The 12866-nt window shown below is 42.6% G+C and overlaps 1 protein-coding gene across 1 annotated transcript; it reads left to right on the top strand.

Annotated features, from left to right (window-relative positions):
* Nucleotides 1-6351: 6351 nt before the first annotated feature.
* Nucleotides 6352-11187, top strand: LOC140223942 (dopaminechrome tautomerase-like). The gene is given in 3 exon segments (XM_072296467.1): nucleotides 6352-6743; nucleotides 9745-10745; nucleotides 10747-11187. Coding segments are annotated over 3 exon segments (1527 nt in total). The 5' UTR covers nucleotides 6352-6628; the 3' UTR covers nucleotides 11158-11187.
* The last annotated feature ends 1679 nt before the right edge of the window (nucleotides 11188-12866 follow it).

Below are 12866 nucleotides of genomic sequence, written 5' to 3'. Positions count from 1 at the left end.
TTAGGATGTACATAGGCGGTTCTACGGAGGTGCCAGTGGGTGACGGGCAACCCCAAGCAAAAATTAAGTACAGTTACCGGAACCGTGAAAGAGGCTTTTGGGCAAGTAAAAACGTCGAGACAACTGGGAACGATTTTCAACGATCAATATGTTATTTTTTTATTGTTTTGTTCAAAAAAATCTTTAAAAACTTAAAATACTAAACAAGCGACACAAGACGACACCGACGATATAATTTGGACGTATTTCTTCCAAATGGAACCATGTGCATTAAGACATGAGCCTTGAGACCCATCAGAATATATTCATGACAGGGCTCACATCATAATGCGCATAGTTGCGTTTTTCAGAAGTACGTCCATAATACACGTCTAAAATAAATTTACAGCTCTGTAGCGGGTCACCCTTGAGGGTATGTTGACACTTCTACAGGGTTTAACTCTTCGTCTCACCCGCTACTGTATACAGTTATTTTTTGCCATGATCTTGGCCTGCTCTGAGGATTAATGAAGGGAATACCGAATAACAGAGAACGGCACTACGTTCTGAAAACAACTGGCTGCAGGTCTATTGACTCGGTCCAGAAACAAAAAGTCAGTACTGCCACCAACAGAGTAGCTGGCGCTAAAGGCGCTAGGGGATTCCTACCTGTACACTCGTATGAATGCACAATAAGCTGAGGAAAGTGGCTTTGAAGGGTTGGAGTTTGGTCCCGCTACTCGCTTGACAGAATTTGCTGAGTAGCATCTGACTATCAACGTCGTCGCGCCACTGAACTAATCTGCCGTGCTAAAAGGAAGAACGCCGTATGAGCCTTCAGACGTTGCCATATCTCCTTCGATAAATAACGAATTTACCAGGAAAATTTTTAACATTTTTTTTATAAAGCTTTCAGGCAATTTTACCCGCAATTGCATCTAAAATATCTGAAAATTCCAAGGAAAATAAGCATAACTTTCCTAAAAAAGACATGTTTTATCCGGAGAAATTTGGCAACTCTCAAAAGTCCATAAGGCATTTTTCCTCAGCGTTCTGAGGAAGAACGCCGTATGAGCCTTCAGACGTTGCCAAGTTTCTTCCAATAAAAACCGAATTTGCTGGGAGAATTGTGAATATTATTTTCCAAAATTTTCAGACAATTTTGCACGCAATTTAATCTGAATAATGTGAAAATTTCAAAGAAAAATGTGCATGAATGTCGTCAAAAATACATGTTTTATCGGAGGAAATTTGGCAACTATCTAATGTTCATACGGCGTTTTTCCTTAACCCGGTAGTAATACACGACTGACATGAGTTTTTCAGACGCCATTCCACCCCGAATAACAGAGGCTGCACTTTTACTATGAAAATACTGTAGTGATTTTTGTCCTCAAGTGCGGTACCGTTTTCACTCTTTCTCCGAAATAATTCCAAACCGAGCGAGGCGTCGAAGCGGATCTCGATCCGGGAATCTCCCTCCAAGAATTATATCACGGAGGTACCCAAATCATGTACCTGATCATGGCTCAGAATTTAACTGGAAAATTCCTTAAAATCAAGTCAGAATCAGGCACTTATAAGTGCATGCTAATTACAAAAATCGATGTTACCACATTATTAGAAGCATAGGATTGGTAATCGAAAGTTGAAATTTTTTCTTACCACATCAAACTTTTTTTTACAATGTCCAAAGCAATCCAGATTTGCGTGGAGTAGGCCAAAAACAGATTGCTCTGGAATGTGAGCACCCTAATTTGCCTACGTGCTAAATAAGAGTGACATTTTTCTTCAGAATAAACTTATGGCCAAATTTTTCCTATGTTTAGATTCTACCCCTGTCCGTTTTGCAAACGATCTGCATTAGATTGTGTGAAAAAAAGACGTTTCTAGCGTTCAAGTCCCCGAGCCATTTGATTCGGTTTCAAGGATATTCGTGTTACTTAGTGAGATCGTGTGTCGCTTCAAAAATCAATTGATTCTACCTTGTGTTGATTTTATAAAAACTGATTTTGAGTGACACTTGTGGTAAAAAAAAAAAAATAAATAAATAAATACAATGAGAATATTCTTATGAAACTGGATTGATTGAAAAGACGCCCGTGTGGCTTAGAATGACCAGGCGAAATTTTTCGGATTTTTTAAAGGGCAATCTGTTGAAATATTTTAAGCTTTTGAAGAGAGTTTATCCTCAAGATGTTAACCTGTAGAGTTGAGTGCTCCTGCATCAAACGGTAAAAGTACGCGGTAAAAGTACGGTCAGTCAAATCACCAGACATTAATTTGTGGGAAAATGGACATCAGCAATACCCAGTGCTACGTCTGGCCACATGACTACAACTGGAGGCACTATTCAGACTTGGCATATTATTAAAATCATTACAATGCTTTTTCAAAGCAATGGTACGTTTTCATTCTAGTTTTAAACGCTCGTAGATTTCCTCACACCAATTGGCATGCCTTTGACTTTTGTATTCCCACACTCCCCTCCCTCACCTGCACTACTCGAATTTCTCCATATCAATACTACTAGTTAACGAAATTATGACAATCAGATCGATGTACCTGATTTCTAAAATTATTCTCGAGTTTTAACCCTCCTCTTTTTTTCACTTTAAAACGTAAATTTGCAACGAAAAACTGATTCATATACGTTGGGGAACCTGGGATACACTTTTATTTTCCAGACCACCTTCGCCCATCAAGCTGAGCGCTTCAATATTTCCAAGTTAGGATAACGGTTTGCTGAAAAATATTCACATTTAAAGTGGTTTATATTATTTTACTAGCAGGCCTACCATCAGCAATCACAGTGATTAGTGATCAGCCATACAAATTGTATTTGTTTTTAATTTTTAAAAAAAATTATTCCATTATTTTACTGGAATTTTCGCGAGTCAGAAAAGATGTTTTGTCGTTAGATATTTTCCCCCTCATATGCCGATCGGTTGTTTGCGAGATGCCCGCGCTCCAAATATTAGCCATCAACATGCGTTTAAATATGGCGGAAGGCCCTATTATGATTGTCTTACATTGCCCTGGTTACGGAATGCTAATGTGCCCGATCAAACACATCTAAATTAACCGCGGAATTCGGCTTGATGCAGAAGGAAAATGCGGCACAGTTGGTGTCCGAATTCTCGATGATGAAATTGAAACTTAAAACATTTACGTGTCGTTCACCTGGCGCGCGCGGACAAGTCACACACATGTAAATGTTCTGCTAGAAAATTACACAGAAATAAAACTGTTTTTGCGAATAACTGCGATAATCGTCTCTTCTCCCTCTTTTTCTCCTCTTATTTTCCATCTAGTCCTTCTTCTTCTTATCCTCTTTTCTCTCTTCCAATTAACAGGAAATGCGAAATAAACGTGAACTCAAACGAAAAACTACAGTCTGGTTCAATTAAACGTCTTAATTCTCACTCATGGTAAAAAGAGACATGCTTGAACGTATGCCCTATGCAGAAAAGCACCGTGGGAAGGAAAATAGCCAGCAACGGATCCAGCAATTTGGCAACACCGGATTCCCTCCGTTTAAACCTATGCTAAATAATCGATTCTTCTCGGAGCACCTGGCCCCTCCAAGATTCAATACATTTCCATAGGTTTAAATTGAGAAAAACAATGTTGCCATTTTACTGGATCCGCCATTGATAATAATAGCTGAGTTGTGACGTAGTAGTCGGACCCTCCATTACAATCTTATGTACACAAATCTCAGATGCAAAAATTATGAGTCAGACCAGCAGCCGGGCAAAGGGACGTAAGTCACTTGAGCAAATTTTCTAGGATTTTTGGGTAATTCAAGTTAGGTTGAAAAACTGATAATTCCGCGTATTTTTACGCACAAATAATGACGTTCCATGAGAACCCATAATTGCCCCAGATCTGCGTCATGCACACACGTTTTTCAAGATAGCTGGCCGTATCAAGTCCGGTCAATTATGGAAAATTCCACGTATTTTCACGAATAAATAACGATGTTCTATGAGAGCCCCTATTAATCCTCAATGTGGGGTGAAGTGTCAACCACAATATCAGAGCAATTACGTTTCTGAGGTCTCCTTTCGGTCTCAATTGCACGGATTTCCACGAAACCACTCATCGCATCGATGAGACCGAATTTTGAGTCACGTGACACCTAAAGTTCCTCTGACCAATTATCGTGCCATGCCTGGCGCTACTCGGCTACTTGCCACCGACCTCCACCCGTGACACGACGCACAGTGGATCAAGTCAATAGAAAGGTCAGACAAAATTTGGAAACTATACAAGCTTATAACTCCGTTTATATAGAACTTTGAGGTTATATAAGGTTCCTGAGGTCCTGTCTGAGGTTCCACTGGTTTGGTTCGTGAAATTTTCTGCTGGAATCACCCATCAAAATTTGCAGTTTAAGTCAAAAATTTCATGTCCGCCCTCTCTAATTGACTCGATCCACTGTGCGACGTGACATTTGCTATGTTGAGGAATAACGCTGATGGACTTACGAATATTGTCAAAGAACTTGATAAAAAAAGTGCCCTTTTGTCGGGGAAACTCCAAGATTTTGTTCAAATGAACCTTAAACAGAATCTTATGATGAGACAATCTTCCACTGAAAGTTTTAACTTGAGTTTGAAGTTCGTTTTGGCAACACTGCGTGAGAAAAAGTAAATTTTTCGGCATTGAAAAATGCTGATATTTTGAAGTTCTTCAGATGTAAAAAACATCAGTTGATGTTACCTGGTCTCAAAAAACAAAAGAGATTGACTGAAGTAGTTTTTCCAACCGAGAAACTTCAAAATAATAGCACTTTTCAATGATAAAAACATAAACTTTGCAACGCTGTGTTACCAAAACGAGCTTTGAACTTACACGAATACTTTTACAAGCGGATTTTCTCGTCATAAGGTATCGTTAAGGCTATGTTTGAACAAAATCCCTGGGTTCTCGAATGAAAGCTCAAAAATGCCATTTTTTGCAGGTTCTCTCCCCGGATAAGATATTCATTTTTTTTGGGTAAGTGAGAAAAAAACAATTAAAATAACTTTTTTGAGAAGTCAGGGACATTTTTCTCTAAACATTTCAATTACACTAGATGAATTTCAGAGACAAGAGACCCTCCAATAGTATCTTGGCAATTTTGGAAGCTCTTACTTTTGGGCCTTCAACATTTATCTTTTGACCTACCTACTTAGTTGATGGTTAACAACGTGTTGGCAGTTCCGTTTCTCAAACAAACCGAAGTTTGGGAAAGTTGTTTGGCTCATGACGTCACCCGAAGCTCATCATCCACCATCCATGGAGATAGGTCAACAGCCGAAAAAAAGAGTGATGACTGTTGCTCCCTTGTATAATTGCCCATGAGAAATCGTTGAATCCCCGAAAGTAAAAGCTTCCACCTGTCGCCAAGAGGCCAGTGGAGGATCTCTTGTCTCTGACAAATTGGACGTATTTCTGTCAAACGGAACTAAGCGCCAATTTTAGTTCCTTTTGAGGAATTTAGAATCCCGGATGGCGCGTTCTGTCAAACGGAACTAAGCGCCATGGAAAAGCATTGCGAGTATAGGACGGAACGAGCAGGACGCCCGTTTCCGCCGCCAATTCAAGCCCCCCTCTACCTTCCTCCCCCTATGGCGCTTAGTTCCGTTTGACAGAAATACGTCCAATTTTCAATGAGGCTCTCCGAAAGATTCAAAGATTTGCATTTCATCAGCGGGAATTTGGCAACGTCCGGATGGTCATGCAGCGTTTTTCCATGGCTCCCAGACAGACATGACATGACGGACGGCCGGTGCCTGGCCGAGGCAACGGCAACCATCGCCAACAGGTCGGAGATCTTAGTGGCTGCAGCAATTAGTTCCAGTGCTCCGGCGCTTCATTCATGCTCCAGTCTTGGCCGAGCAGCGCCAGCCGCAACCCGCAACTCGCAACCGCGCGTTTTCTCCGACAAACAGGTTCCGTTGCCGTCGTCCGCCGCCTCCTCGCGCGTGCGGGCCATATCGCTCGCGCCCTCAGCTTCCCGCGGAAAGCACGTGACGTCAAACTTTTCCCTGTGGATCCTGCGACCACCTCGAGGGTTGAAAGCGTTGTACACAACTAATAGAATTTTCTTTGGTTCCTCTCCTGCCCGTTTTCCAAATTATCAGCGTTCGGAAGTGCGAAAGAAAATTAGTTTACGAACAACACGTGCGTTACAGTCTCCGAGCCATTTCGATCTGTTCTTAGGTTCCTCTCCTGCCCGTTTTCCAAATTATCCGCATTCGGAAGCGTGAAAGAAAATTAGTTTACGAACAACACGTGCGTTAAAGTCTCCGAGCCATTTCGATCCGGTTACGTGGTTTTGCGCTGTGAGTGTGTGTGTCGCGTCGAAAAATAGTTCGTGTTGATGTTATAAGTATATTGTAACTGATTTCAAAGGAGACTTGTGGTATGAAATAAAATAAAATGAGGATATTCGTATGAAACCGGCTTGATCGCGGTGATTCCTGTGTGAATATAGAATGACCCGGCGGAAGTTTTCGGATTTTTTAAAGAGCAACCGATGAAACATTTGAAAGCTTTAAAAGCGAGTTTGTCTTCGAAGTGTTAGGCTCTTTTAAGAGCGTCTGCATCGAACGGTGAAAATACGTGATCAGTCAAATCGCCGAATAATTGTGGAAAAATGGCCATCAGTAACGCCCAGTCCTACGTCTGGCCCCCTGACTACAACTGGAGGCATTATGGATATGAGGGTGCCCACGTAAATGTTCTACCAGAAACTGAAGCAGCCAATAAAGGTACTTACTACTGAATAAATCATTTTCAAAGGCTTAAAACGCACGAATTCCTCTCTCCCAAAACGACAAGACGTTCAAGTGACAAAAATTGTAGACAGTTGTTAGTGTACAGAAAAAAATCGGGCCCGATCGGTAAATGGTTGGATGGCGACCCGGGGCAAATTTGTATTGCAAAATCGCAATATTGGTTTTATCAAGTTTTCCGCAGTAATTATTGTAAAACAAGACAATAAATATCTTTTCTTTCTCAGACCGACTGTGGTCACATAATTTTTTTTAAAAACCATGGGAGGTCGAGAAGTCGAAGAGAGAACATTTAAAGCCGGATTTGAGTCAACTTGACCCCACAAAAATAACGTTATTTTTTGGGCATATTTTTATAGGAGTGGTAACGTTGGAGTCCGCATTTGAAATGTTTCTATAATAATTGATTTCTTTGTAAATTTTAGCGCTGAATCCAAAAATGACCTCGGTGATTCTGATATGGGCAATTAAATAGGTATCGTGGGGACATGTGGAATTGTGGATATCTTAAGTGCAAAGTAATTGGAGGTTATCAGCAAAATATTCTTTCTTTAAAAAGGAGACGAGGGCTAGTCTGTAGTTCAATTTCGGTGCTGAGTAAATTTTTATGAAGAATTAGTCTTTGCGTTAGATTCAACTTATAAGGCATTACGGATGAGGTACAAAAGGGCATGAATTTATTCTTCACCAAGAGTTAGGGACATTTAAAATGCTTTATGAGCAATGCAAAGATACAAGAAAGAGCGGAATGTATGTTACACAGCCAAGGATGTACAGTACACCTCCCTCCCATTATTTCTTTCTTTCTTCCTTTTTTTTTCTTTCGCTTGATACCTCATAAAAATTAAAATTCAGCGTTATAGGAATGATACGTGACACCATAGTCTATCATTGGATGCACTATCTCTTCATTCAATGAACTTCGAATGGTATGTAGCAAATAATCATAAAATCAGTCTATAAGAGACTTTGACTTTTGACTTTTGATAGCCATGATAGGGTGGTGATAGGGTAACCTCGAACTCCAGTGCTTACTGCTTTGCTTATCGCTCCTCTGGGAGCCAAGCACAGGAGTTCGAGGTTACCCTAGGTCCTAGGTGGTGAGAGTCGCACAACCGCACAATGAGCCAGCCCAGCTCTGCCGAGCTAAGGAAGAACGCCGTATGAGCATTCCAGAGTTGCCAAATTTCCCCAGATAAAACATGTATTTTTGACGAAATATATGTATATCTTTTCTCAAAATTTTCAGATGTTATAGATCAAATTGCGTACAAAATAGTCTCAAAAATTGGAAGAAAATTATTTACAATTTCCCCCAATAAATTCGGATCATATTACAGGAAATTTGACAACGCCTAAAGGTTCATACGGCGTTTTTTCTTAGCATGGGAGCAGCAGAGAGGGACACTTGGGAATTAGCTCCTACTTGCTTTTGTGCGCCGAAGAATTGAGTATCCGTTTACTGGGATGGTCATTTTAAATATTTTAGCACAGAAAAATTATGATATTTTTCGGCCGCCGCCGTCTCCGGACAGGCCGTATGTATGGGCCTCCAAGAAGTTGCATGCGTTGACACCCTCTAGTATCACAAGGGTCATTTATGCCTAGACGCTATGTTGCCGGGCATCTCAGTACTATTTTGATTTTTCTCTCAACTTTTGCACATGATTATATGAACATTTCAAGGATTAATCTTGATGACGAAATGAATATGGTACAACTTTCAGACTCTGCGTATTTGTTTTTCCGTAAAAATGAAACGAGTTTGAGAAGTTCAGCAACATAATGGCACAAATGGCCCTTGTGATACTTTGGAAGGAGCATGGTGCATGGAGCCCCTAGAGCCCAATGTAAGCAAACGAGATGGAAACAGCGTGATAAAAATGTTTAATTTGTATTACTTTTGGAATAAGGTCCAAACTTTTGACGAGAATTTTTGCCTAGAATCACACTTTTCTCGTAAGTATCATTTAGGCCACGTTAAACAGAAGGCAACCAAAGCCACATCCGCTATCGTCAAATGAATTTTCTGCATAGCACGAAGGAAATTCCTAAAAATTCTCTAAGGAATCCGCACGAACGTTCTCCGGTAAAAAATTAAAATTGCTCGGTTAAATTTGGCAATAGTTGGTGTGGCTTGGTTCCTTTTTGCTGAACACAGATAAATAAGACAGGAACAGGCGGGGACAAGGCTGAAAAACACAATAATTTACAAAACACGGGACGATATATACGTGCTCCACGGATACCTACGTTGCGTATCCTAAAAATGAAGGCGTTTTAGTCCTATCGCCCTCGCCTCATGAGCATCGAACATCAATCTTTTGGTACTTCGATTTAATCGTGTGGGGTCAGCAAATGACCCCTGAAATCGATGCAGCTCAAACACAAAATGGTGTATTAAAATGGAAGAACATTTTTGCCTATACATATGCGTATAGGGCCCGCGAAGCGGGCCTGAGGGCGCGAGGCGACCTCCCGGGGGTTGGGCCGCGTAGCGGTCAGGGGGCAGGGCCCCCTAGTAAATGATACTCACGGGAAAAATGTGATTTTAGGCGAAAAACCTCGTCAAAATTTATTTTCAACGCAGATATACCTCTTTCAGCGTTGCGCAATAAAATCTACATAAATCGGAGCTAGCGGAAAATTCGCTGTCTGCTCCAAACAGAGTCATTTTTTTACTTTTATTTTTTTTCACCACTTCTTCCTCCGTTCATGGTGGCCCCCAGCCTAGGGGCGGGCCCTAGGCCGAAAATCAGCCGTGAACCTACTTCCAAACTCCAATCCTAAAATCCCATGTATCTCTGAAACAAGTAGGCTCTTCCTTCAATCTTCCAATGTACATTACCCTGTTTTGAATAAAAGTGTCCGACTGTCCATTTAAATATGCGTGTTTGGAAATGTACTAAAGAAATTAAGATTCCTATAACTTAACAACTTCCTATTTTGTAAAGATTTCGACATTTTCTTTTTCCAGATCTGGTTTTGCCCTGGTTAATGACCGTCTGGATGCTGAGCTCATCGCTGGCCCCGGAATCAACGAAACCGACCCCGAGCAAACCGCCAAAGGTAAAACCCACCCTCACTCCTCCTTACACGATAGAGTACCCTCTGGAGGACACGCGACCTCCCATCGGCGAGTACTTCTGGGCGAAGCACGCATGGAACCGGATGGAGATCGAATTCCCCTCGGAGGAAGACAGGGATGAGGCCATCAACTCGGGTAACTACATCCCGCGCAACATCCTCCCCTTGGGTCTGGAGATCTGGGAGGACCGGATATTCGTGACCCTCCCCATGTGGCGCAACGGAATCCCGGTGTCGCTGACCACAATCGACAAGGCCGATACCTCCCACTCGCCGGTGCTGAGGCCCTACCCGGACTGGTCGTGGTACGACGTCGACTCCACGTCCCACTGCGAGAAGATCATCTCGGCCTTCCGGGTGGCGACTGACCCTTGCGGACGACTCTGGGTCCTCGACTCCGGCAGCATAGACATCGCGACGAACCAGGGCCAGCCGTGCCCGCCGAAGCTCCTCATCTTCGACCTGGCCACGGACCAACTCCTCCACAAGTACACGTTCCCCTCCAGCCAGGTCTTCGACGGCTCCCTCCTCTCGCACGTGGTCGTCGACGTGCGCGACGACTGCAACAGCGCCACCGCCTTCGTCGCCGACGTCTTCCGCTACGGGCTCATCGTCTACAGCCTGGAGGAGAACCGGAGCTGGCGGATCGGGCACGCCTACTTCTACCCCGACCCCCTCCTCTCCGACTACCGGATGGACAACATCCGGTGGCAGTGGGTGGACGGGATCTTCTCGCTCACTTTGTCACCCGTGGACCCCGAGTCCGAGGATCGGTACCTGTACTTCCACGCGCTGAGCTCCAACCGGGAGTTCCGCGTCCCCGTCTCCAAGATCAACACGGAGCCGGCGGCTCGCAACAGCGTGGACGACTTCGAGGCGGTCGGTGACCCCGCGGCGGCGGCGCCGGCATCACGCCAGCGGCTCGGCCATGGACAACAACGGCGTTCTCTTCTACAATATGCCCTCGTTGAAAGCCATCGGGTGCTGGAACTCCCGATCCTACAAACACAGTCAGTACTCGCAGGGTCTTCTGGCAGTCAGCAACGACTCCCTCTCCTTCGCCAACGACATGAAGCTGGATTTCACTGATGTGGACCAAGACGGTAACCCGAGGAAGCTCTACATCATGGCTAATCGGCTCCATCAGTATCTCTATGGGAGACTCGACCCGGTCGGACCAAATTACTTCTTGACTGTTGTTGATGTGAGTCGCGCCGTCAGGGGAACTGTCTGTGAGCCCAATCATAATCTCCTCGGTAGACCGCTGGTTCCGAGTTATAGTACCAGACTCGGAAGGAGGTGATAGTGTAGAGAATCATTTAAACCGCATTAGTACACTGGAAAAAATACTGTGCCCTTGCTGCCGTGCTAAGGAAGAACGCCGTATGAGCTTCAGGCGTTGTCAAATTTCCTTTGGTAAATCACGAATTTTTGGTAAAATTTGTAAATTTTTTTTCTCCAATTTTTTAGATCATTTTGTTCGCGATTTCACCTAAAGTTCCTGAAAATTCCGAGGAAAAGTATTCATAGCTTTCCTCAAAAATAAACATTTCATAAAGGGAAATTTGGCAACTCTCAAATGTTCATACGGCGTTCTTCCTTAGCACGGCAGCGTGGAAACCGTACTTACGGGCGAAATAGACATACCGTCCGCGTTCCGGGCACAGAGGCCGAAAGTCTCGGACGTAGCATACGAAGCAATCGAAGCTACGGCTCTGGCACCCGGAAGGTTCGGCCTCTGAGCCCGGAACGGACGGTATGTCTATATAGCCCGTAACTTTTTTTTCAGTGAGCGTGCAAGCTGAAATCTTTGGATGATCCTTAGAGCCCTCTAGACATTTCCCTGAAAAATTTGTTTTCAATCGACTCAGCAGAGCTCCAAGCTGCAGTCGATTTCAATTTTCTAGCAAAACATTCAAGATTAACGTGTCTAAGGCCGAAATTTCAGACATTCTTCTGGATTTTCTGGAGGTAAAATGACCTTAAAATTGCCTTAAGTGTATGAGAATGATTGTGCCTAAAAAAATTGTCGAGGATGTTTGGATCTTCGGAGCTCATCATTATTGCCATTTAGGTATTCTTTGGTTCCATAAATGTTGTCCACAGCTCCTGCGAAGATTATATTTTAACCGTGGAAAGGTTGATTGATGAGGAGTCTTATACGATTATATTTTACCAGTTTTAAGCTAAAAAAGTGGAGGGAAGTGACGTCAAATAACTCCAATCACTAAAATATTGACCTTTCACCCTTTCCAATTAAAAATAATTTTTACAATGAGAGAGTGACTTCCACGGCAATGATTTAGGTTGATCCTTGTTCCTAAAATATAAAAATAAATTTCTGTGATAATGGAGTTGTTTCACGTCGAAAAAACGGGTATGGTATACACTCACTAACACACACCTATATACGTCTTTACCAAGAATTATCGGTATGCTCAGCGGTTCGGCATTCGGCGTCGGTACAGGAGAAGGGCCTAGATGAATCGCGGCTGTAACTTTCCATTTATTTTTTCCTTGATTGTGATTACTTCTTTTTTATGATGTTTTAATTGTTGCCATACGTGAAATTGATCAGGAAAGCCTGGATGCCAACGATATGTTTGTCGTGAGTTTTTTTCCGTGCACTCCAAAACCATTGTACATAATAGAATTAATATGGTACTGTGCTATAAAGTGTAAAAAGTAGGCATTTGAATTTTTGCAGTTTTAGCAACATATTTAAGTTTTCAAAACCAGTTTTCATGTATGCCTGGGTAGAGCCATGTAAGCTTGACTCAAAATGTGATGTATGTCAATCCATCTATACCTGTACTTATTATAACACACTTGTATGTGTACGAAACCGTCCACGGAACAGGGACCTTATTTTACATATATACGGATATGAAATTTCTTGGAGGCCAAATTCTGTCACGTTGAGTCCGAACAGATTTTGAAATTTCGACGAACAACGCTCCCTGTCATGTAAAAAATGAGTTGTGAGAGATTTAGTGCATTTATTGTAAATAT

This window comes from Bemisia tabaci, chromosome 2 (assembly GCF_918797505.1).
Source record: "Bemisia tabaci chromosome 2, PGI_BMITA_v3".
In the NCBI taxonomy this organism is placed as follows: Eukaryota; Metazoa; Arthropoda; class Insecta; order Hemiptera; family Aleyrodidae; genus Bemisia; species Bemisia tabaci.
The sequence above is the reverse complement of the archived record's forward strand: the minus strand, read 5'-3'. Positions and strand labels throughout refer to the sequence as shown.